This window comes from Dromiciops gliroides, chromosome 2 (genome assembly GCF_019393635.1).
Source record: "Dromiciops gliroides isolate mDroGli1 chromosome 2, mDroGli1.pri, whole genome shotgun sequence".
NCBI lineage: Eukaryota > Metazoa > Chordata > Mammalia > Microbiotheria > Microbiotheriidae > Dromiciops > Dromiciops gliroides.
The window spans coordinates 355,464,186-355,488,613 of NC_057862.1; the positions used below are offsets into that span (position 1 = coordinate 355,464,186).

A 24,428-nucleotide genomic window follows, 5' to 3' on the forward strand; every position below is an offset into this window, starting at 1 on the left:
CAGACACTGGCCCGTCTGAGCGCCTCGGCTCCGGCCCGTCTCCTCCCGCAGCCAGCCCCTGTCAGTCCGCGAGACACCTGCGGGGACCTCCGTTCGGCTTGTCTCCCTGCGCTTAATGATCCTGGGCCCGGGGATCCCCAATCCAGAACCCTCGACCCCACCCCCACCCCCCACATACACTCACACGCCCGCCTACGCTAGGAGATCCCGGGCCGGAACGCCGGTCGAGGGAGCTCCACCTTCCGCTCCCCTGGGAAAGCTGGGAAGAGAGGGTCGTCTGCGTCCTCTTACCGGGACCGCATGCTGCCGCTCCTGCTGCCCGCGGCCGCGGCCGCGGCCACTCCAGGGCCCGTCCTCTACCGGCGCCCGGAGGCCCCAGCGCTAGAGGAGCCCGTAGGGAACCAGTTGTTGGGGCGGGAGGGCGGGGGTAGAGAGACCGGGAACATCGGAAATGCGCTCGGCGGAAGGGGCGGGGCCTGAGAGGGTCGGGATGCCGCCGGAAGTGCCGAGCGGCCGGACACCCCCTCATGGCGGCGGCGGCGGCGGCGGTGGCCGTGGTGGTGGAAGTGGCGGCGACGGCTGCTTTGGGACGGTGACGGAGAGCGCGAACCCGGCGACCCTTCTCTCCCTACCCCTGCCCCCCGATGCTGTACGCCCCCTAACGCTGCCCCGACCCCAGCCCCCGCCGGGACGATGGTGAAGTATTTCCTGGGGCAGAGCGTGCTCCGGAGCTCCTGGGACCAAGTGTTTGCTGCCTTCTGGCAACGTTATCCCAACCCCTACAGGTGAGGGCAGGAGAACGCGGCCCCCCTCCCCTACGGACGAGGCCGGGAGACCCCGGGGCCCTCGACCCCCTACCAGCGAGGGCGGGTGACTCCCCGGCCACTCCCCCCTTCAGCCCTCATAGATGGGGACGGGAGACCCAAAGGCCTCTCCCGCGCCCCCACCCCCACCTCGCCACCTTCGGGGACGGCGAGAGCCTCCGGAGCCTGAGGCCCTGTAGTGGTGGTCGTAGTCCTCTCTGCCCCCTCCCCACCACCACCCCTCCCCACCATGATAGGAGCTGACACTCCCGGGAAAGAGAACCCCCCCCCCCCCCAGCTTGTTGGAACCAAGTCCCGGGAGCCGAGCCGGTGGGGGAGGGGCCGCTCACCTTTCGGGGAATGGGCCCCTTTCCCTTGGGGAGCTTCCTTTCAAATGGCACCTCCGGGGAGTCTCCGGCCTTGGAATTTGCCCCGGTTCTGAGCCCCACCCCGAGCACCCTCGGGATTGGAAGCCGGGCAGGGCCGGGAACCCCTTCGGCGCCAAGCCCAAACCTTCGAGTTTCCTCTTTTTCTGCCCCTTCGTTCTCCCAAACAGGATGACTTGAAGAACATTACGTTAACTTCCCTTTTTTTTTTCCTCAAAATATTCTGAACTTAACAAACATCAAATGAGATAGGTATTTTTACGCATGTTGTAGAAACTGAGGAGAGGATTGGGTGCCCAAACGGGGTTACTTGAAGAACATTGAATTGACTTCCTTTTTTTCCTTAACATTCTGAACTAAATAAATATCGAAAAAAGATCCGTATTTTCCTTTTGCTTATGTTGTAGAAACAGGGTAGGTGATAGGACATGAAACTGAATCTCTTATTGAGAATGGTGCCTTTCTTTTCAGGTACCTAATAAATTCATCCTGTCGCTTTCCAAACTGACCTCTTGTGTTGTTTCCCCTACAGCAAGCATGTGCTGACAGAGGACATCGTGCACCGGGAGGTGACTCCCGACCAGAAGCTGCTGTCCAGGCGGCTGCTCACAAAGACCAACAGGATGCCCCGCTGGGCGGAGCGCTTCTTTCCTGCTAATGTAGCCCACTCAGTGTATATCCTCGAAGACTCTATCGTGGACCCACAAAACCAGACCATGACCACTTTCACCTGGAACATCAACCATGCCCGGCTGATGGTTAGTGCCTCTTTAGCACTCACTCATTGAGAGGAGTCAATGGGAAGAGGGGAAGTGGCATGGTTCAGAAAGAAGAGTGAAAAGTAATTTGTAAACCTTAACCTGCCATTACTTTGCTGTGTGACATTTGGTAAATCACTTTTATCTCTCTAGACCGTAATTTTCTCATCTGTAAACTGAGGCTGTTAGATTTGATGACTTCTAAAGGTCCTTCTGCCTCCAATAGACTGAGTATAAGCAAGTCACTTAACCTCTCTTTACCCCAGTTTCCTCATCTGTAAAAAGGAAACATCTACCTCCCAGGGTTGTTGTGAGGATCAAAGGAGATAATTGTAAAGCACTTAGCACAGTGCCTGGCACATAGTAAGCACCAGATGAATATTAGCTAATATTATTATTGGGTAATCAAGGCTCATTTTTCTTGCTATATGGCTCTAGCTCTGTAGAATCTTGTTCTTACTTCTTGGAGTCTTGTGATCATTTCATTCTAGGTGGTGGAGGAAAGGTGTGTTTACTGTGTGAACCCTGAAAACAGTGGCTGGACTGAAATCCGACGGGAGGCCTGGGTCTCCTCCAGTTTGTTTGGGGTCTCCAGAGCTGTTCAGGTAACATGGCATTTTGCTGTAGAATGTGATGGCAGCAGGGGTAGAATCTTGATTTGTGAGAAAATCATTATTAATAATTAATTTCTTGGGGCTCCCAAAGATCAGTCCTTTCTCCCCCCACACCAGAACATCTGTTCTTTTTGATCTTATTTGGGACAAACCCAAAAGGGAACAAGAGAAATGGAGATATTTCTCTATCTAGTTCAGTGAAGAACCACTACTAGAAGTCTTCTCCCTGATGTCATCTGTAGAATTCATTTCAATGTAGGCCACCTTCAAGTCATGTTAACCAATGGAATTGAATGATGCTGATCAATTTGCTTTGATCAATACATAATGACCCACTTCTGTCAAAGGAGGATAAAACCCTTGGGCACTCTTGGACTTTGAGCAAGTTCTAAGAAAACAAACTCTTCCACACCTCTGAGGAGCCAGGACTGGCCTAGGGCATGGGCAGTGACTGAAGCTCTTCAGGTCTTATCCTATCTTGTCCTTTCAGGAGTTTGGCCTAGCCAGATTCAAAAGTAATGTGACCAAGACCATCAAAGGCTTTGAATACATCTTGGCCAAACTGCAAGGTAAGAACCAAGGGATTTGAGTATGGGAGAAACAGAGGCTGTGGGTTGCTAGCACTAATAAGTATGGGGATTCCAAGAAAAGAAAGTTTGAAGCACCCTTTAATTGTCATGTCCCCTACCCCTGCCACTTCCCAAAGAGTGCTGAATTTGAAGTTATGTGGTTTGAATCTTGGCTCTGCTATATGGCCTCGACTAGGTGACTTAACCTTTCTTGGCCTGTTTTCTTATCAGTAAAAGTATAGATTCCTTCCAGCACTAAAGCTCTCATTGAGAATGAGGCTAGTACTTAAGCCCTTCCCCTCAGACTTCTGGAATCAGCCACCCTCTGCTGTTTAGTGTGGTACGATGGAAGAAGCACTGGACTTAGAGGCAGAAGGTCTAAGCTCTGTGACCTTGAACAAGGCCATTCTCTCTGAACTTCTGTTTCTTTCTTTTCTTTTTCTTTTTTTTTTTTGGCGGGGCAATTGGGGTTAAGTGACTTGCCCAGGGTCACACAGCTGGTGTTTAAGTGTCTGAGGTCAAATTTGAACTCAGGTCCTCCTGAATCCAGGGCCAGTGCTCTATCCACTTCACCACCTAGCTGCCCCTAAACTTCTGTTTCTTTATGTCATATGATTCGACTGGATTAGAACTTCAATGTACCTTGTAACTGATATTCTGAGATTCTCTTTTTGCAGGTGAAGCTCCTTCTAAGACACTGGTTGAAACAGCTAAGGAAGCAACTGAGAAGGCAAAGGAAACTGCTCTGGCAGCAACTGAGAAGGCCAAGGACCTGGCCAGCAAGGCAGCCACCAAGAAGCAGCAGCAGCAACAACAGCACTATGTTTAAAAGCGTCACCCTCCTGCTTCCCCTGCAATAAAAAAGGCTCTGCTGCCCTCCCAGAGCGCCCCAAGGCTGAGAGCTTCCTAGCATTGGGCCCGGAGCCCAGCCCCTGAACAGACCATCAGCACAACACAAACCCGCAGACAATCCAGCTTTTGTCTCATTACCCACCCTGTGTCCAAGTTGTAATTTATCATTAAAAATCAATTTTCAGTCCTGTCCTTGACCTGTGGAGATTTCTGAGCCTTGGGGGTATTTAATGATCCTGCCAGGTTATAATGAAGTTTTCCAGCCATCGGCCCTGAACCATGCTAGTGACTGAGGCTTACCCTTTTATAGTCATGAAGAAATGAGATGGTTTACAGACAGGATTAAGAAAAGGTTTTGTTGGTTTTTTTTTTTAACTGAAAATACTGTATGGTGTCTGTGGAGCTAGAGCCAGTATCTGGGTACAGCTCTATCCCACTTTAATGCTACTGGTCCCTTGGGTGCTGGGCACCAAACCAGCTTAGCATAAGATTTGCATCCCAGCCCCAAAAGGAACAAAAATCAATGTAAAAAATGTACAAAAACACAGGTGTGGGCAGGGAGCAGCAGGCCATCTCCACGTCAGCCCATTGTCAGGCCTCCCATTGCCTCCCATAACCTCTGACAGGGAACAGGTTGTACTGCTCATTTAGTTCCATATTAGGGCCATGGGTCACTCCTGTTTTCCCCCCCCCCGCAAAACGGAGTAAGCTTCGGTCCATGCCCACATAAGAGAGAAGGGGTGGGACTGAGGCTAATTAAAACGGCTCCAAGAGCCAGCAGCAGCATCTGCCGTCCCAAAACTTTCTGCTTTGCAGGAATGCCTAGTATGAGGAATGCAAGCTGGGACCCACTTTAGTCAGCCATCACCAGGTCTGTGGCAGCTCGTCTGGCAGGCTGGGCAGCATGGCGCAGCCAGGAGAGTGGGAGAGCTGTCTGCTATGAGGGCCAGGGGTCATAGCCAAGCACTGCCACTATGAGAGTAGCTGTGCTCCTGGCCTGTGCTGAAGCCTCGGAGCAGTTCGGCACCACCCCCGAACACCAGGCTCTCCACGTCCACCTCGAGCTCCTCTGTGGAGAGATCAGAGAAAAGTCAGGTCTGAGGGCACAGAAAAAGGAAGGACAGAGAGGACACTTTAGCTGTAGAATGAGATGGAGGGGCACTGGACAGACTTACTGGCTCCAGTAGAGGCGATGGCAGTGACCCAGGCCTTGTGGGGTCCACTGCTTCCCACTTAACAGGGAGATCATCAGGGAACAAATTGATACTGTAAATCCAACCAGGATAATGGGGTATGTTACTAACCTTGGTCAGTGTCAGAGCGCTCTGAAGAGAGGCCAGAAGAGTCCAAGCTATCTACCCGAAGACGCTCACGCTCCCCAGCTGGCCCTCGGAGCTGCTCCAGCCGCTGGCGCAGGCTCCGCTGTTCACTTCGGAGCCTATCCTTGAGCCTTCGTGCTCGCTGCTCCTGTTCTTCCAACTTCTGCTATCACAAGAAGCAATGAGTCAGTCCTCAGTGCCTGCCTGGCCAGTGGTGGTAGCTCTTCCAGCCCTAATCCCTACCAGACCTTGGTTTGCCCAAGTCATGCCCCAGCCTGTGGCTAAGCTCAGGCATCCTGAGAACTGCTTGTTTCAGACTTGGATGCTTCCAACCTACGTGCATGTGGAAGGAGAGGTGATAGGGAAGACAAGCTGAGCACCTCCATCCACCCCAGGTCGGCTCCTTATGTCATCCTGCATGAGCTGATTTGAGTTTTAACCTTTCAGGCCACCTGGGGTGTGACATTCCTCTCCCTAGGCAGGATCTAGACTTAGTATTCACTGTCAAGTTGGGGTAGAACAAGCCAGGCCCCAATCCTGGCAGATAGCCCTACTACTGTAGCCCCCTATCCCTGACAAACCTCCCCAGTAAGTCTTAGAGATCTGAGGGAGGGTAGGATGGGGATCGTCTGTCCGTGGTCATCTCCCCTCCCCCATGCCCTGTCTCCCAGGCCTCTTGGTGTAGCCTCTTAGTCCTATGTGTTTCTGAGAGAGAAGGGCAAACAGAAAGGCAGCAAATGTTTAAGTCACGTTTCCCTAGCTTGTCACGCCTGAGGCCTTCCTTCTTGTCCCTGATTTCTTCCATGTAGTAGAGTTGATTCAGTTTTGTGGCAGGAAGAGAAGGTAAGAGCATATATAGGGAATCAATCCTGGCAGGAAAGTGTAAGAGGGATTATTTGGGGCAGTGGAGTGGAAAGGTGAGTATCTGGTGTGTCCTTAACCTTTCTGAACCTCAGTTTCCCCATCCATAAAACAAGAATGTTGGGATGTGTTCTCTTACAACCAGTGAATCTGAGCCAATTTTGTTCACATCAGTTTAACTTTCTGAGATTGATTGCAATGGGTTCTGGGAACTCAGGCCAACTCACTTTAGCCAAAAGAGCAGCTATAGCTTTCAAGTAACAACCTTTGCAGGGGGGCAGCTAGGTGGCGCAGTGGATAAGCACTGGCCCTGGATTCAGGAGTTCCTGAGTTCAAATCAGGCCTCAGACACTTGACGCTTACTAACTGTGTGACCCTGGGCAAGTCACTTAACCCCCACTGCCCTGCAAAAAAATAAACACACACACAAAAAAAACAAAAACAAAACAACCTTTGCAGGACAAATGCTGTGTGAGCTGGCAGCTTCTCCTAACGCTCAGGCCATTTTTAGTCCTCATTGATTTCCCAGGGTCTCCCCCAAGGAAGGCCTAGGCTAGGGGGTCTTTCCAGATGCCAAAAGCCCACTGGGGCCCAACTCCCCCATGAAACTCCCTCACCAGAACAACCTGCATTGACCCTCTCCCACCATGGAGATCCTGCAGCACTTATTTCTGCATTTGTGTGAATTTTGCTGAGCCACTGCCCCAAGAAAGTTTGAAAGCTTCTCAAAGGCAGAGAACCTTGTCTTGTTCCTGCGTCATATTCCCAGTGGGGCACAAAGATGGACCCCACTGAAGACAGATGATCTAGGGACTTGTGTTGTCTTGTCACTAGACAAAAGAGGTCCCAAGGACTGGAAAGATAGAACCAAGAAGAAGGAGATGGGCATCCAGGGGGCAGCTGGGTTTTCCTAATCCCTTGAGAGCAACATTTTGTATATACTACAATAGATGCCTAAATAAATGTCTCCTGAATGAAGATTCACCAACCAATCAATAATCCTTATATTTGGGACCTGAATTTGCTACGACAGGCAATGTAGAGAAGACAAGACAGTAGTAAATAGTCCTGACGTCAAGCCATTTACAGTATAACTAAGGAAAAAGATATATGAAAAAAGGTTATGAGGGGAAAAAAGGGGAATATGAGGAATGTTTATTTTATAGAAAATCATCCCCAATTGCATGCTTCAAGCTAATATATTAGTTCAAAAGAGAAAACTGATTAGGCGAGGCTAGGAAGACTAGGTAAGTTTTCCTGGAGAGAGCAGGACTTTAACTGAGTCTTTTGAAGACAAGTAGGATTTGGCTTGGCAGAGAGAGACAAAGGAATCCCCACAGAGGGGATTAGCATGTTGTATTATAGATCTCTACCTAGCTGGAGCCAAGGTGAGGTATAAGGGAAGAGGAGAAGGGAAGGTTAAGGAAATGGTTTGAAGCCAGATTGGGGGATAGGGGGATGGGGAGGAACTTTATAAACCCAGACTGAGAGATTTGCACTTGATGCAAATAAGAAGCAGGGACCAGTTCCATGTTTCTGAGTGGGGGCAATGAGGCTGTCAAATGTGGTCTTACTCTGTGAAAACTGGCACTCTATAACATGAGCTTTCTCAGGGCAGGCAAGCAGGCAGGCCTCCCCATACATACCCATCACTCTTTTTTTTCTTCTTTTGGGGCAATGAGGGTTAAATGACTTGCCCAGGGTCATACAACTAGTAAGTGTCAAATGTTTGAGGCAAAATTTGAACTCAGGTCCTCCTGAATCCAGAGCCAGTGCTTCATCTACTGCACCACCTAGCTGCCCCCATACCCATCACTCTTTTTTAATTAATTTTTTTAGTGAGGCAATTGGGGTTAAGTGACTTGCCCAGGGTCACACAGCTAGTAAGTGTTAAGTGTCTGAGGCCGAATTTGAACTCAGGTCCTCCTGAATCCAGGGCCGGTGCTCTATCCACTGCGCCACCTAGCTGCCCCCTTTACCCATCACTCTTTTTTTTTTAATTATTTTTTTTTTAGTGAGGCAATTGGGGTTAAGTGATTTGCCCAGGGTCACACAGCTAGTAAGTGTTAAGTGTCTGAGGCTGGATTTGAACTCAGGTACTCCTGACTCCAAGGCCAGTGCTCTATCCACTGCGCCACCTAGGTGCCCCTACCCATCACTCTTAAAGTGTTAACTGATAACTAATAAATGAGCTAATGAAGTAGTATTTAGTTTTCAATGAAATAATCATGCTTCCGCTTAGAAGATGAGATTATCTAACCCAAACATCATTTTGGAGAAAAAAATGAGGTACAGAAAAAGGGAAATTCCTTACTCAAGATCACACAGAGAAAACACCTGGTTACCTGGCTCATTATTATCAAATGTACTATCAGAAATTGCTAGCTTTGTAAGTGTAACCCTACTTTGGTGCTTATGTGTTTTTAAAAAGTTATTGTCAGGGGGTAGCTAGGTGGCACAATGGATAAAGCACCAGCCCTGGATTCAGGAGGACATGAGTTCAAATTCAGCCTCAGACACTTGACACTTACTAGCTTTGTAACCCTGGGCAAGTCACTTAACCCTCATTGCCCTGCCAAAAAAAAAAAAAGTTATTGTCAGAAAGTGTGGAAAGTACTAGAAAGAATTGGACTGAAGTGGGGCAGATGTTTAAAAAAATATTGTGAAAAAATAATCAGATAAATGATTGATTGATTTTTGTGGTAGATACGGGTTGAACCAAGGTGGCAGAGTACAGGCAGGGACCAAGTTGAGCCCTCCCAACATTCTCCTCCCAACAACTTTAAAATAATACCTCAAATCAAATTTTGGAGAAGCAGAGTCAACAAAAGGTCAGAGGGAGAAATTTATCCAGCCTAAGCCAGCTGAGGAGGTCTGAAGAAGATGTATATAACACCAGGGTAGGCACAAGCCCTAAGAACACCAATGGTGGGCCTTGGAGGCAGTCCCCAGAGCAGCAGCAGCAGTTTTAGGAGCTCTCAGCCCAGAGACAGAAACTAGTCAGAAAAGAGATTTCAGGGGACCCTTTGCTGGCACTAATTGGCAACTCTCTTGCCTATTTGCAGTTCTAGGTCAAAGTCTGTGGGTGGAGAGGAATGCTTGTGACTAGTCACAAGAGAGCAAGGAGGGGCGGCTAGGTGGCACAGTGGATAAAGCACTGGCCCTGGATTCAGGAGCAGGGACCCTTCCTGGGTAAAGACCAGAGTTCAGACCAGGAGAGCAGTGACTACATCTATCCCAGGAAAATGCCAATCATGGAAACACTGAAAACTCGCAGACCCCCCAGAACTAGCTCTGAAAACAGCAGCATGAAAAAGCCTAAAGTTTGGGACAGTGCCTCCCCACCCCTAAGTGAATGGAGCTCAATTTATTTTTTGGTGGGACAATGAGGGTTAAGTGACTTGCCCAGGGTCACACAGCTAGTAAGTGTCAAGTATTGAAGGCTGGATTTGAACTCAGGTCCTCCTGAATGCAGGGCTGGGGCTTTATCCACTGTGCCACCTAGCTGCCCCTGCAGAGCTCAATTTAATATAAAGTTCACAGTCAAGAAATAGGCTGGGGGGGGGGGAGTGGCTAAGTGGCACAGTGGATAAAGCACCGGCCCTGGATTCAGGAGTTCCTGAGTTCAAATCTGGCCTCAGACACTTGACACTTACTAGTTGTGTGAGCTTGGGCAAGTCACTTAACCCCCACTGCCTCGCAAAAAAAGAAATAGGCTGGGAAAATAAGCAAATAATAACGGATCATAAAAACCAGCTATGGTGGCAGGGAAAACCAAGACGTAATCTCAGAAGAGGACAACAACGTGACAATAGCTACAAGCAAAGGCTCAAATAAAAATGCTGGGGGGCAGCTAGATGGCTCAGTGGTTAAGCACCGGCCCTGGATTCAGGAGTACCTGAGTTCAAATCCGGCCTCAGACACTTGACACTTACTAGCTGTGTGACCGTGGGCAAGTCACTTTACCCCCGTTGCCTGCAAAAAAAAAAAAAATGCTGATTGGACTCAAGGCCAGCAAGAATTCCTGGGAGAGTTAAAGAAAGAGATGAGTAGTAAAGGAAAAATTGGGAAAAGAAATAAGAATGATGCAAGAAAATTATTAAATGAGAATTAAGAGCTTGGTAAAAGAGGCACAAAAATTCCCTGAAGAAAAGAACTACTTTAAAAGCAGAATTGCTTAAATGGAAAAGGAAGTACAAAAACTCACTGAAGAAAATAATTCCTTAAAAATTAGAATCGAGCAATTAGAAGCCAATGACTCCATGACACTTTACAAAAAATAAAAGAAGTCAAAAGAATGAAAACAGAAGAAAATTTGAAATATCTCATTGGAAAATGGATCAAGGATAGATAGTTTAAAAATTGTTGGACTACCTGAAAGCCATGATCAGAAACAGATCCTAGCTATCATATTTCAAGAAATTATAAAGGAAAACCCCCAATATTCTAGATCCAGAAGGTAAAATAGAACTTGAAAGAATACACTGATCACCTCCTGAAAGAAATCCCAAAATAAAACCCCCCCAGGAATATAATAGTCAAATTGCAGAGCTCCCATGTCAAGGAGAAAATATTGCAAGCACCCAGAAAGAAACAGTTCAAATATTGTGGAGTAGGGGCAGCTAGGTGGCACAGTGGATAAAGCCCCAGCCCTGGATTCAGGAGGACCCAAGTTCAAAGCCGGCCTTGGACACTTGACACTTACTAATTGTGTGACCCTGGGCAAGTCACTTAACCCTCATTGTACCACCAAAAAAACCCCCAAATATTGTAGAGCAATCATCAATATAAGACCAATTTTAGCTGCTTCTAAATTAAAGGAGCAGAGGGCTTGAAATATGATATCCAAAGGAGTTAGGATTACAAGCAAGAATAACCTACCCAGCAAAATTGAATATAATTCTCCAGGTAAAAAAAAGAAAAGTAAATTTAATGAAGTAGAAGACTTCCAAGCATTCCTGATGAAAAGACCAGAGCTAAATAGAAAATGTGGCATTCCAACAGAATGCTCAAAAGTATCATAAAAAGGTAAACACAAAAGAATAATCATAAGGGATTCAATAAAGTTAAACTGTTTATATTCCTATATGGGAAGATGATACATGTAACTCCTAAGAATGTTATTATTAAGACTGTTAAAAAGAGTCTACATAGACAAAGGGCATGAGTGTGAGTCATTTATATTGAGATTTCTCCCCCCTCCAAAAAAAATGGAAGGGGTGAGAAAGAGAGGATGCACTGGGAGAAGGGGTAAGGGAGAGTTAAAATGGAGAAAATTACCTCACATAAAGAAACATGCAAGGAAGAGCTTTTATAGTAAAGGTGAAAATGGGTAGGGGAAGGGAGGACAGGCAATGCTTAAGCCTCATTCTCATCATGATTGGTTCAAAGAGGGAAGGAGATAAAAATATATGTAAATGTGTGTATATGTAAGTGTGTATATGTACATATATGTATGTGCAGGCACACATTTTTTCATATTGTATATAAATATACATAATATAACAACATAATACACACACTCAAGTGGGTATAGAAATCTATCTTACCCAAAAGGGAAATAAGAAGATAAAGGGATAAGAAATTTAGGGAGGGGATAATAAAAAGGAGGGCAGATTTAGAAGAGGCAGTGGTCAGAACAAAACAGACTTTAGAGGAGGTACAGGATAAAAAAGAGAGAGGGAAGAATAAATAGAAGAAAATAGGATAGAGGGAACTAATATGAATGGGATGAGTTAACCCATAAAGCAGATAGATAGTAGCACAATGGATAAGAATCCAGAATCCAACAATATGTTGTGTACAAGAGACACACTTGAAACAGAAAGACAAACAGATTTAAAATAAAGGGCTAAGCCTCTGCTTTGCTTTCTGTTTCCCTTCTATCTTACCTTTCTAACTTAGCCTTGCAATCACAGGTCCCAGTGTCCTGCATTAGTTGGATCAGTCCTTCTAATTAAGTGTAAGAATGACCATGAATCTTCTGGAGTGCCTAAACTAGACTGTCTAGGATGTGGTAGCCTCCTTTTTGTCTTCTCTTTAGTACGGCACCTTGTAAGAACTCAAAAGGTCTGCCTTTTGGTTGTAAACAATATCTCCCACTAGCAAGGCAGCCACAGCAGCTACCAGAGCAATTGTAACAGCCATGGGAGCAAACCAGTGGTAAGCAAGGAAAGACCTGGCATCAGAGAGAAGTTCCACAAGAAGAAAAAAGATATCAATTGGTCTTTAATAAGACAGTGCTCAGTAGAGATATAAAGTTAAAATGGCTAATTACCTTGTAAAAAACGATGTCTCTGCAAGGTTTGAATATTAGGCTCACAGCAGATTATGCTAGTGGTGATAAGTTAATCATTTTATAATACATGCTAGGATTCTTCTATATTTAGATTGCTAAGGATGAAATTGCACGAGCTTCCTTTTTCTCTGTGAGAATAGAAGTGTTCCATACATGATTCACATTTTTACATCGAGTTACTTTTCACTTTGCCCCCTTCTTTGGGGAAACTCTAGACAAGGGTCAAAGGCAATAGGTAGGAGGTGATTAACCAATGAAACTGAGAATCAAGGAGCCTAATTCCCCTAGGGAAATGTCAAATTCCCTCAGAACTAAAATTGGGCAAACCATAATGGCTGATAATGGATAAAGATTGGCATAGGTTACCAGTTCCTGTCATCTCAGCCTAATGGTACCCAGTTGGCCACTGTTAGACTTAGATGAAGTGGTACAGAGCAAAACAAGCAGATTTAAGAGTACAATGTATACATAGACTTTAACCAGGTAAAGGAAGATTACATACAATAAAGGGCTAAGGATAGAATCTATTATGCCTCAGCTAAAGTAAAAAAGGTAGGGGTAGAAATCATGATCTCAGACAAAGCAAGAACAAAAATAAACCTAATTAAAAGATAATCAGGGAAACTACATTTTGCTAAAAGATGTCATAGAGAGTAAAGTAATATAAAAACATGTTAAAGCAAGTTTTTCTAAAAAATACATTTTTCAAATATATGGGGAACTAATTTAAATTTATCAAATAAGAGTTATTCCCCAATTGATAAAACGTTCAAAGGATATGGAGACAGTTTTCAGAAGAATTCAAAGCTATCTATAGTCATATAAAAAAATGTTCTAAATCACTATTGATTAGAGAAATGCACATTAAAACTATTCCAAAGTACTACCTCACACCTATTAGAAATGGCAAACACTGGAGGAGATGTGGGCAGATAGGTACATTAATGAACTAGTCCAACCATTCCTGAGTACAATTTGGAACTATGTCCAAAGGGCTATAAAAGTATGCATACCCTTTTATCCAGCAATACTACTGTTAAGTCTGTACCTCAAAGAGATCAAAAAAAAGGGAAAAGGACCTATAGATAGAAAAGTATTTATAGCAGCTCTTTTTTTGTGGTGGCAAAGAATTGGAAATTGAGGGGGCTTATCAATTGGTGAATGGCTGAACAAGTTGTGGCATATGATTGTGATGGAATACTATTGTGTTAAAAGAAATTATGGCGGCAGCTGGGTGGTACAGTGGATGGAGCACTGACCCTGGATTCAGGAAGACCTGGGTTCAGATCCAGCCTCAGACACTTGACACTTAACTAGCTGTGTAACCTTGGGCAAGTCACTTAACCCCAATTGCCTCACAAAAAAAAAAAGAAGAAGAAAGAAATGATGAAGGATGTGGTTTCAGAACAACATGGGGGTGCAGCTAGGTGGTGCAGTGGCTAAAGCACTGGCCTTGGATTCAGGAGGACCTGAGTTCAAATCTGGCCTTAGACACTTGACACTTACTAGCTGTGTGACTCTGAGCAAGTCACTTAACACTCATCACTCCACCAAAAAAAAAGAAAAGAAAAGAAAAGAAAAGAACAACATGGGAAGATCTATATAAACTAATATAAAGTCAGAAGAATGGAGAGTTCATTGTGCACAGTAACAGCAATGTTGTTATGATGATCAAATGTGAAAGACTGGGCTACTCTGATCAATACAATGATCCAAGACAATTCCAAAAGAGTCATGATGAAAAATGCTACCCACCTCCAGAGAGAGAGAACTGATAAAGTCTGAGTTCTAATTGAAGTATAATTTTCTCACTCTCTTAATTTATTTTTGCTCTGTTTTGCAATATGGCTAATACAAAAATGGTTTACATGATTTCCCATGTATAATTGATATTATTTGTTTGCCTTTTTAGTAGATGGGGAATGGGTGGGAGGGAGGAAGAGAATCTAGAAATCAAAATTTAAAGAGAAAAGAATGTTTAAAGATAAATGAATACGGGGCAGCTATATGGCGCAGCGGTTAAAGCACCGGCCCTGGATTCAGGAGTACCTGAGTTCAAATCCGGCCTTAGACACTTGACACTTACTAGCTGTGTGATCCTGGTTGGGCAAGTCACTTAACTGCCATTGCCTCACCAAAAAAAAAAAATTAAAAAATTAAAAAAATAATGAATAGGTAAATGGGCCTAACACTCATCAGAATTGGCTCAAAGACCTCAATCTCATTAGAAATGGCTCAAGGAGGGAATAACATACACACTCAATTGGGTGGAGTAATCTCTCTAACCCTGCAGGAAAATAGGAGGGGAAGGGAATAAAGAAAGAGGGGCAAAAGAAGGAAGGGCAGATTAGGGGAGGGGATAGACAGAAGCAAATCCCTTTTGAAGAGGGATAGGATGAAAGAAGATGGATAATAGAATAAATATCATGGGGAGGGGAATAGGATGGAAGGGAAACAGTTAACAATAGTAATCATGAAAAAGAGATAAGGGGGAAAAATTGTACAAAAAAATATTTATAGCAACTCTTTGTGGTGGCTAAGAATTGAGAATCAAGGGAATGTCCATCAATTGAGGAATGATGGAAAAAGCTGTGCTATATGATTGTGGTGGAATGGTCTTGTGTTATAGGAAATGACAAACCAGATGATCCCAGAAAAACCTGGAAAGACTCATGAACTGATGTATAGTAAAGTTAACAGAGCTGGGAGGACATTGTGCATAGTGACAGCAGAATTGTTCAATGAGCAATTGTGAATGACTTAACTACTCTCAGCAATGCAATGATCCAAGACAATCCCAAGGGACTAATGAGGAAGCTTACTATCCACCCCCAAAGAATTGATAAAAAGAGCACTTGTAGATTGTACATATATAACCTGGTCACGATCTTGTGGAGGGGGGGAGGAAAGGGAAGGAGGGAGGGAGAAAAATATGTAACTCTAAAATAAAGCAGATACTAAAGAAAAAAAAATGAATAGGGGACAGCTAGGTGGCAAAGTAGATAAAGCACTGGCCCTGGATTCAGGAGGACCTGAATTCAAATCCAGCCTCAGACATTTGACACTTACTAGCTATGTGACCCTGGTCAAGTCACTTAACCCTCACTGCCCTGCAAAAAAATAATAAATATATGTAATATATTATTATACATTATATAATATATAACATATGTGTATAGATACATAGATACACATATATGAGAAATATGAAGTAATTCAGGGAGGAGGAGACACCAGCTACTAGAAAGATTAGTAAAGGATTCGTGTAGAAGTGCTTTCTTTTTTTTGGGGGGGGGGCAGAGCAATGAGGGTTAAGTGACTTGCCCAGGGTCACACAGCTGGTAAGTATCAAGTGTCTGAGGCTGTATTTGAACTCAGGTCCTCCTAAATCCAGGGCCAGTGCTTTATCCACTGCACCACCTAGCTGCCCCCAGCTCTTTCTTGAGCTGTTTTGAAGTAGAAAGGGATTCTAAGAGGCAGAAGTGAAGAAGGATTGGGACAATGGCCATGCAATTAAGACTGGAGAGTCACCATATACAAATTAGTCCCAAAACTTTCTTAAAGCATTTTATAGCCAAATTTATTTGAATGTGATCTGAAGTTTGTTTTTTTAAAAATCTGAAATAGCTCAGGAAAAAAATCCCATGGCTAATGGAACTCTAAAAAAATTATTTTTCCAACTGTCTTTCTATATTGCACTGTATTTTGGCATTATTAAATGTGACATTTCAAAAAAAAAGAATAATAAGTTGGGGGGAGTATAAAAAGAATGTTATTGTAATAAAGTATGCAATATTGGAAAGAACATAGGACTGAAGTTAGGCTGACGTCAAGAGGAAAGGATCTGAGAGGAAGCTGAGGACTAATAGAAAGTCAGTCACTGTCTCCATGTGGTACTCACAATCCCCCTTGACTCCAATATCACCTACCCCATTCTTCCTTATTCTTCAAGTGGTTAGCCCCTCTAATCTTGTGTTCTGGCCTGCATGGGATTATAAAATCATTGATTTAGGGACAGAAGGGAGTTTAGAGGTCATCCAGTCCAAATTCCTCCTTTTTCAGAGAAGGAAACTGAGATCCAGAAAAGTTAAGGGACTTCTGCAAGACCACACAGGTTGGGGCAGCTAGGTGGCGCAGTGGATAGAGCACCGGCCCTGGAGTCATGAGTTCAAATCCAACCTCAGACACTTAACACTTACTGGCTGTGTGATCCTGGGCAAGTCACTTAACCCCAATTGCCTCACAAAACAAACAAACAAACAAACAAAAGACCACACAGGTTGGAAATGGCAAAACCAGGATTCAAATTCAGGTCCTTCAACCCCAAATACTGATCTCTTTCCACAGCACAATGCTGTCCTCCAGCTTCCTGAAAAAGATGGGTGGGAATTCAATAGAAAGAATAGGCTGAGAATAACATTTCCTTGGCAAAGAGAGCAACATGAGTAAAGGCATGAAGGCCTATAAGTGTGGCGCGCGCGCGCATGTGTGTGTGTGTGTGTGTGTGTGTGTGTGTGTGTGTGTGTGTGTGTGTAATTTCAAATTACCCAATTAGGCTAGAGCATGAAATCTATGAAAGTGGTATGGAGTTGATTGACAAGGTCCTTAAATGCCAAGCAGACAAAGGAATCCAAAGTTCCTGTTGCAGGATTTGATTAATTCAACAGGATTGAGGGATGATTTAGAAGAAAGAGTAGATCCAAAAAGGTCTAAACAGATCTAGAAGGCTTTTGCAGTAATCCAAGCAGGGGGTAACAAGAACTTAGACCAAGGTGGTAGCAATGAGCACACAAGAGGAAGGGCTGGGTGACATTTCAGAGGCAGACTTAGCAGCATTTGGAAACCAATTAGACATACAAGGTGAGAGAGAAGAAAGTTAGTCAAGGATGACACCAAGCTTTCCAACATGGGACTCAGGGTAAAGAGTGCTCTGACAGAAACAGTGAAACCAAAAGAAGAAATTTTGTTTGTTTGTTTATGGGTGTGTTTTCAGGAAAGATCAGCGGTTCAGTTTTGGATGTGCTGAGTTTGAGATACACATGGCATAACCAGATCTGTAACTCAAGAGAGAGAAAGAGAGAGAGAGGGAGGGACAGAGAGAGAGAGAGAGGGAGAAGGAGAGGGAGAGAGAGAGAGAGAGAGAGAGAGAGAGAGAGGTGTCAGGGCTAGAGAGAGAGAGAGCTTTGGGCGCCATCTGTAGAAAGATAACAAGATTTCCAAGGTAGAGTATTAGAATCAAGGCTAGAGCTTTGGAGGGTACCCACTCCACAGGACAGGAAGAGGGTCATAAGATTTAAAATGAGATGGAACTTGCGAAATCATCAACTCTTTCTCATTACAAATGAGGAAGCAGGACTGGAGAAGTTGCTTAAGTAATCTCTTAAGTAACTATGGTCACATAGGTAAAAGGGAGTGACATGGCACTGTGGAAGTTGGAGGTAGGATTTGAATCCCCTGCTCTGATGCTTAAAAGTTATGTGGTCAAAAAACAGGTCAAGAGCCTGGTTTTTTTTTTTTTCATCTCTAAAACTGGGATAATAATGCCTTGCAATAGAGTCTTTATAGAATGTATAGATGATGGTACGGGTGATGGACACAACAAATGCTTTGCAAACCAAGTGCCATTAGCCGTGATTATTATAGGTGGCAAGATTGGGGGTTTTCTTCCTCCAGATCAAATTTCTTGGGGGCAGCTAGGTGGCGCAGTGGTTAAAGCATTGGCCCTGGATTCAGGAAGACCTGAGTTCAAATCCAGCCTCAGACACTTGACACTAGCTGTGTGACCCTGGGCAAGTCACTTAACCCTTATTGCCCTGCCCCCCCCCCAAAATCCTTTCCAGATCAAATTTCTTTCAGGGGAAGGAACAAATACAAGTAGAGAACTATCAGTCAGGGAGAATAAGGAGAAGAATATTCAATCTCTGAAGCCAAGTAGTTCATCATGTCAGTTGCTGCAGAAAGGAGAAAGTGGATGAAGACTGATAAAATACCACTGGATGGGTTGATTAGGAGATCATTGGTGATTTGTAAGAGAATAGTATAAATGGGGACTAGCAAAGATGAAAGCCCCATTTGAACAGGTTGAAAAGCAAATAATTAAGTGGCCAGGAATTGGAAACATCAGGCATAAATGCTGTTTCTGAGCGGTTTGGAAGGAAAAAGAGGGGAGAAATAGGATGGTGGTTAGAGGAGAGAGAAGGAGCAAAGGAAGGCAATTTTAGGACTGGGAAGACCCAAGCACGTTTAAGGCTGATAGGAAGGAGCTGGGGGAGAAGAGATAGTCATCTCCATCTCACAAATCTACTAGAACAAGATCCTGGGGAAGGCAAAAAGATGGTAGAAACTAAGGAAAATTAATATAGCTCCCATGGAATTAATTCATTAAGCATTTATGAAGCACTTACTATATGAGGGTACTGACTATATTAGGTATAAGGGAAAAGGTGGCTAACGTGCTGCACTTGGAGTCAGGAAGATCTGGGTTCAAATCCTGATTGTGACACATTAGTGACCATGATTAAGAGTCTTAACCTCTCTGAGCCTCAGTTTCCTCTTCTGTAAAATGAAGAACTTAGACAAGATGGAGTCTGAAGTCCCTTCCGGCTCTATGATCCTTTGTACCAGGCACTATACTAAGCATTAGCAGATGGTCTTCATCTCCTTTGTAGGCTGAGAACAGCCCACGTGCTATTCTCTTGATTCCCACCCTGGTGCCCAGGAACAGACTGTTCCCCCTTTCCCTCCCCTCCTCTCCCCCATGCCTTGCTGCATACTGTCCGCCTTCCCTCCTCTCCACCAATCCACGTTCTTCCTATCATAAAACTGCAGAGTTCACTTAGTTTATCCCCTAAATGTACCCTCTAAATCAAAAATCACGTCTACACCAGCCCCTGCAAGTATTTATCCACACTCCCCTAGAAGACCTCCAGTGACAAAGACCCCTGTAACCTCTCAAGGCTATTCCATTATTGGACAGCTCTGTAAGCAAGTTTTTCCCCAGAGAATTGCTTTTCAGCTGCCTGCTGGGGCCAGAGATCAGGAGCTAACCAGCACAGTCTAATCACTTCCCCATGCCTTCCCTTTGGGCATTTAAAGATAATGAGCAAAACACCACCACCCCTCTTAAGTCTTTAAGTCTTCAGTCTAAACATTCCCAATTCTTTCAACCAATCATCCTATGACAGGGTTTCAAGCCCCCTTTCAGTCTCAGTCTGTATGTGTGTATTCAGCCTTTTTTCAGCTGTCTGACTTTTCGTGATCCCATTTGAGATTTTGACAAAGACAGTGGGATGGTTTGCCATTTGCTTCTCCAGCTTATTTTACAGATGAAGAAACTGAGGCAAACAGGGTGAAGTGACTTGCCCAGGATCATACACCTAGTGTCTAAGGCTGAATTTCAACTCATGAAGAAGAGTCTTCCTGCCTTCAGGCCTGGCAACACCTAGGTGCCCTTCAATCTTGATCAGTTTACCTCTAAATGAATTCTTGCTCATGAGTGTCCCTCCTCAAACTGGAAACAATACTTCAAGTGTAGTCTGACTGTTCTAGTGACCAAGGAGACTATCGACTCCCTCCCTAAGGGGTATGTTGAATGTCTAAACAGCCCTCTGATAGTTGTTTTGGGCTGACCTGGGACATTGCTAATTCCAAGTAAGCTGAGTCCACTAACACCTCAAGTTTGTTTGTTCTTTTCCACACATTAATTGTCTAGATAAATCTTACTTAGCTTGCACTTGCTCAGGATATTTTTGGAACCCAGTGAAGGACTTTACATTCATCCCTACTAAATTCATATCAGATGAAACTCCCTGCTCACCTCTCCCTCTGGAGATGTCAGCACTAAGGCCTCCATTTGTCCCAAGTTCATGGACACTATGTATCAGTCCTCTGTATAGAAACCACTCTAGGGCATGACCCTGGGTTCTTCCAGGTCTGTCTACATAGCAAGGGTTTGAACCCAGAGTGAACCTTCGGTGCATGCTTCGAACACCATAAAGGAGGAATAGAATAAAGAAGGAAAGGCTCTGAAGCCAGAAGAGGAGCAACAGGCCCCTAGCTGCAATGATTCACCCCAGCAATGACATTCCTGGACCAAGGTCCTCCTGACTGGACAGCCTTGACCCCCTCTGCATCATGACAAGCTTCCACTAAACAGCCATTTATTCCTTTCCAGCTCAAACATTCAATTGTGCTGTGATGGCAAATGGAATACCAGAACCCCCAATCATCAGTAGTTAGGAGCCTCCCACTCTGCAAGACATGAGATTCAGGCGACCCCAATAGCACTAGGGCCCCCCCACCCCCATCCATGATCCTCCTGCCATGGGAGCAGGACAGAGTCCAATCAGGTCCTTTGCCTTCCCACCTCACCTGGATATGCAGACGAGCCCGGCGAAGCAGGCTCAGGGTGGTGTATCGGGCACAGTCTGTGCTCAGGGGCATCTGTTGTTTGAGCTGCTCCAAACATCGCCTCAGCTGGGCCCTCCTGTGGGAGGGAAGAAAGGTGAGCAGGCCCTTCGGGGAGGGCATCCATGGGCTTGGGGGCTTCCCCCTCGATGGAAGGGTATGGAGGACAGCAGCAGATTACCAGGCTGGAGCTGGGTCCAGCAAGAAGCCCAGAACCATTTCCTATCCAGAAGCCTCCCAGCCTGAGGACTTCCCCCTCTGTTTCAAGGTTCCTCCAGCCTACATGATGTTATGGTGGTGGTGGTCATGGTGGTGAAAAGGCAAAAGGATGCAGTAGGACCAAGGTTCTTCAACTAACTCTCTCTAGTGCTACAACCCCAACTAGAAAGGGATCCTAGAGATTAGGTAAGACTAACCCCATCATTTACAGAGAATGACATCACTTTCCAAAGTACTTTCTTCATAACTACCTTGTGAATTAGGTGATTCAGGTAAACAGTTGTCCCCAGTTAACAGATGGAGAAACTGAGGTCCAGAGTCACTTGCCTAAATTCATGCAGGTAGGAGATGTCAGAGCCTAGATTCAAATAACTCTAAGTACAAGGCTTACCCTGTGATACCTCCCCTGCCTCTCTTAATCATGGGGAAGGGGAGATCCAGTTTTCATCTGTAAAATGAAGAGACAGGACCAGACCCCTTTTCGAGTTCCTTCCAGCCCTAAATCTATGTCGTCCCACCCCAAGGAGGTCCTCCCCACTCCCAGATCTCCACCCAAATTTCCTGGTCTCCAATCCCCTAGAGAAATTTTTTTGGGAAAAGAGGGGAGCAAATAAGGCAAACCAGGAGCCATGCCCTCCAGAGTCACCTGTGCTTCTCCAGTTCGCTGTGCACGGATCTGAAAGACAAGTGAGGGGATGCAGGTGAGGCAGATGAACAGCTCCTCAGGCCACTGTCCTCCCCCTTCCCCCCCAAAAGGGCTTATCCAAGAGATAAAAAAAGGGATAATCCTTAGAGATTATCCAAATCCTCATTTTATAAACGAGGAAACTGAGTCCCGAGGAAATTGAATGATTTGTCTTCAGAACGTTCGCTCTTCCCGACCCCTAAAGACTCCAGCACCCCAGTCACACTCCACCACTTAACCCGAACCGCGTCTGAAACTAGGTCACCTGTGGGCGCCCCCTAGAGTCAGAACGGGACTCCCACTTCACAGCTGAGTAGACTGAGGCCGAAATGGGCCAATTGAACCTCCTGCCTCCCCTCCAAAACCCAACCTTCACCTTAAACTGTCCCTAGGGGCTTTGGGTCTCCTCCTTCCGCGGTTTACTGGGCCCAAGTTGTGAGTAGGACACAAGGAAGCATAACCGTGCTCTGCCTCTGAGGGAGAGATTGTGTTCAGAGACTTGTTAGAGCCAGATTAAAGACACCTCGAGATAATTTTATTTTACAAATGAGAAACCAGGGTCACCTCGAGATAATTTTATTTTACAAATGAGAAACCAGGGTCCAAGGAGTTTAAACGATTTGCCCCAAATCACGACATATTATTAGGCACCTCTAGATTGCCCGTGAGCCCCAGCCCGCTGAGTGGACTATGGAGAAAAGAGGGGAAGGCTTTTGGCGCCAGGTCCTCTTTCCCTCCTTCTTCCCAAACTGAGCGGGGGGTCAAGCGGCGATCGGGAAGGAAATGAAGCCCTGGCAGAGAGTCGGAGAAGAGGCTAGAAGAGCAGACCGGGATGGATTGAAAGGGGAAGGGGCAGAAAGATGCTGTCCCCGCCCCAGTTCTGCTGAGCCCGCTGGATCCTGGCGGGCTGGTCACTTGGGGAAGTTAAAGGATGAAAACAGATTAAGTTTGGCTCGCAAAGGAGGCTTCCTACCAGGGAGCCTCCTCCCACCCCATGGCTCTCCAGTCTGCAGCCGCCCGGGTCCGATTCGAGGGGAGCAGGGCACACAGGGAGGCCCAGGGGTGGGGGGTAACCGAGGGACCGTTTCTTACCCCGTTCCCTCCGGTCCAGGTATTCAGCTGCTTGCAGTAAAACCTGGATGCTACTGGCACCCTGCTCCATCGCGACCACAGCCGCCTGCGGGCGGGCGGGGAGCCGAACCTAGGGCCTGGGGTGCGGATCTGTGGCTGTGGTGGCGGCAGCACTTTTGTTACAAAGTAACTGACACGGCGCAACAAACACAGACAGTCAGACTCCGCCCCCTTAGAACGTCCAGCGCTCCTGGCTCCGCCTCCTTTGGAACTCGCCCGGGAGCTGGGGCTGGCCCTCGCGCCACCTCCTCTTCCATCCGAAGCTGGAAGACCCTCCAACAAAGTCCAGTCAGACCTAGCGAGTTGAGCTTAGGACTAAAGTCCCATGATCCCTTCAGGTGTAGCGTCTAGTCACCTCCGCCTTGGTTGTACGCTCATGGCTGCTTCAAGAACTCCTAAGATTTAGAACTGAAAGAGGACCTTGTAGACAAGCTACCTACTCGCATTTTACACACTAGAAATCGAAGGTCCGGACTGGGAGTGGAGGGGGCGGGGAGAGGAAGGAAGTAGGCAGAGGGAGGAAAGAAGGGAAGGGAAGTGACTAGTCCAAGGTCCCACAGGGAAAAGGAAGAGAACTGATGGTAACCAGACCGGAGAAGGCAATGAGTGTGGGTTAGGCTAATTAACCAGTACTCTCTGAAAGTGACCTGTCCGCGCCCCCACCATTACCCCCGCCGATCCCAGGAGCTCATAAGTCGGAGAAGCAGATCTTCGACCAAAGGCAGACGACCTCAAAAAGGAGAAAAAGAAGGCCCAAAGTGTGGTGAAGTGACAAGCTCTGAATGGTGGAGTCGGGATACCTGGGTTCCAGTCATAGCCCCGACACTGATGCGTTCTACAACTCTGAGTAAGTCACAATCTCTTTGGACCTCAGTTTCCCCAGTCTCTCGGGTCCCTTCCAGTTCTGATTTTCTGGTTCCTGGGAAGGGATAGATAGACCAGGTCTTTTAGTCCACCACTCCCCTCATCTTACAGTAAAGAGAACTGATTTGCTCAGAGCCACACGCACAGTTAGTGGACATTTCTTGCCTAAGGCTGGACCGGTCGTGTGGCACAGTCCTTAGAGCCCACGGTTTCTCCTCATACCTCAGGCATTGCGCGTGCCAAGGACTTCCCCATCCTATGGAAGTTGGAGCGCCGGAGGCGGTGGGAAGTTTTCAGAGCGTACGAACCATCCGAGAAACTCGGAGGCCATAGATGAGGTCTGGGAATCCCGACAGGACTCTGCCCCCGGCGACCCGGCCACTGACAGCCTCCTCCTCCAGCTGTCAGGGTACAGACCAGCAGGACTCTACACGTGGGCATTGCCAGAGCTTGGCCGGCACTTTACAACCCTTTAATTGGCACAGAACGGCTACATCACGCTGTCGTCACCCTATGGGCGGGGCTCTCGGGCTGCCCTTCTCCCATTAGCTGCACTCGGAGCTTCTTCGTCCCGCCTCCTTAGCAAACAAATTCGGGCGGGAAAGAGCAGGTTTCAAATTTGAAAAGGGGGCGGAGGCAGCAGCCTAGACGCCCCGCCCCGAG

The 24,428-nt window shown here is 46.1% G+C and overlaps 2 protein-coding genes across 2 annotated transcripts; one reads left to right on the forward strand and one right to left on the reverse strand.

Moving 5' to 3' along the window:
• The first annotated feature begins 476 nt into the window (after window positions 1-476).
• On the forward strand, window positions 477-4,179 carry PRELID1 (PRELI domain containing 1). The gene is made up of 5 exons (XM_043982068.1): window positions 477-785; window positions 1,722-1,947; window positions 2,439-2,552; window positions 3,052-3,130; window positions 3,808-4,179. Exons 1-5 carry the CDS (start codon window positions 694-696, stop codon window positions 3,957-3,959), a joined length of 663 nt encoding a protein of 220 aa, XP_043838003.1. The 5' UTR covers window positions 477-693; the 3' UTR covers window positions 3,960-4,179.
• MXD3 (MAX dimerization protein 3) lies at window positions 4,172-24,197 on the reverse strand. Its single transcript, XM_043982070.1, has 8 exons — window positions 23,988-24,197; window positions 23,702-23,820; window positions 22,863-23,309; window positions 22,147-22,243; window positions 21,732-21,761; window positions 20,831-20,945; window positions 5,287-5,464; window positions 4,172-5,051 (listed from the first exon to the last, which is right to left on the reverse strand). The coding sequence occupies exons 3-8, from the start codon at window positions 22,930-22,932 to the stop codon at window positions 4,936-4,938; spliced, it is 606 nt and encodes a 201-aa protein (XP_043838005.1). The 5' UTR covers window positions 22,933-23,309; window positions 23,702-23,820; window positions 23,988-24,197; the 3' UTR covers window positions 4,172-4,935.
• Between the last annotated feature and the right edge of the window lie 231 nt (window positions 24,198-24,428).

What these genes read in the sequence shown, in the direction of transcription:
- PRELID1 (XM_043982068.1), top strand. Translation starts at nt 694, where the DNA reads ATGGTGAAGTATTTCCTGGGGCAGAGCGTGCTCCGGAGCTCCTGGGAC. An exon ending in CGTTATCCCAACCCCTACAG is followed by an intron (nt 786 to 1,721) that starts GTGAGGGCAGGA and finishes TTTCCCCTACAG; the next exon opens with CAAGCATGTGCTGACAGAGG. An exon ending in TCAACCATGCCCGGCTGATG is followed by an intron (nt 1,948 to 2,438) that starts GTTAGTGCCTCT and finishes ATTTCATTCTAG; the next exon opens with GTGGTGGAGGAAAGGTGTGT.
- MXD3 (XM_043982070.1), bottom strand. Translation starts at nt 22,932, where the DNA reads ATGGAGCAGGGTGCCAGTAGCATCCAGGTTTTACTGCAAGCAGCTGAA. An exon ending in CCTGGACCGGAGGGAACGGG is followed by an intron (nt 22,244 to 22,862) that starts GTAAGAAACGGT and finishes TCTCTCCCTCAG; the next exon opens with AGGCAGAGCACGGTTATGCT. An exon ending in GCGCTCTGACACTGACCAAG is followed by an intron (nt 5,052 to 5,286) that starts GTTAGTAACATA and finishes ATCTCTCCACAG; the next exon opens with AGGAGCTCGAGGTGGACGTG.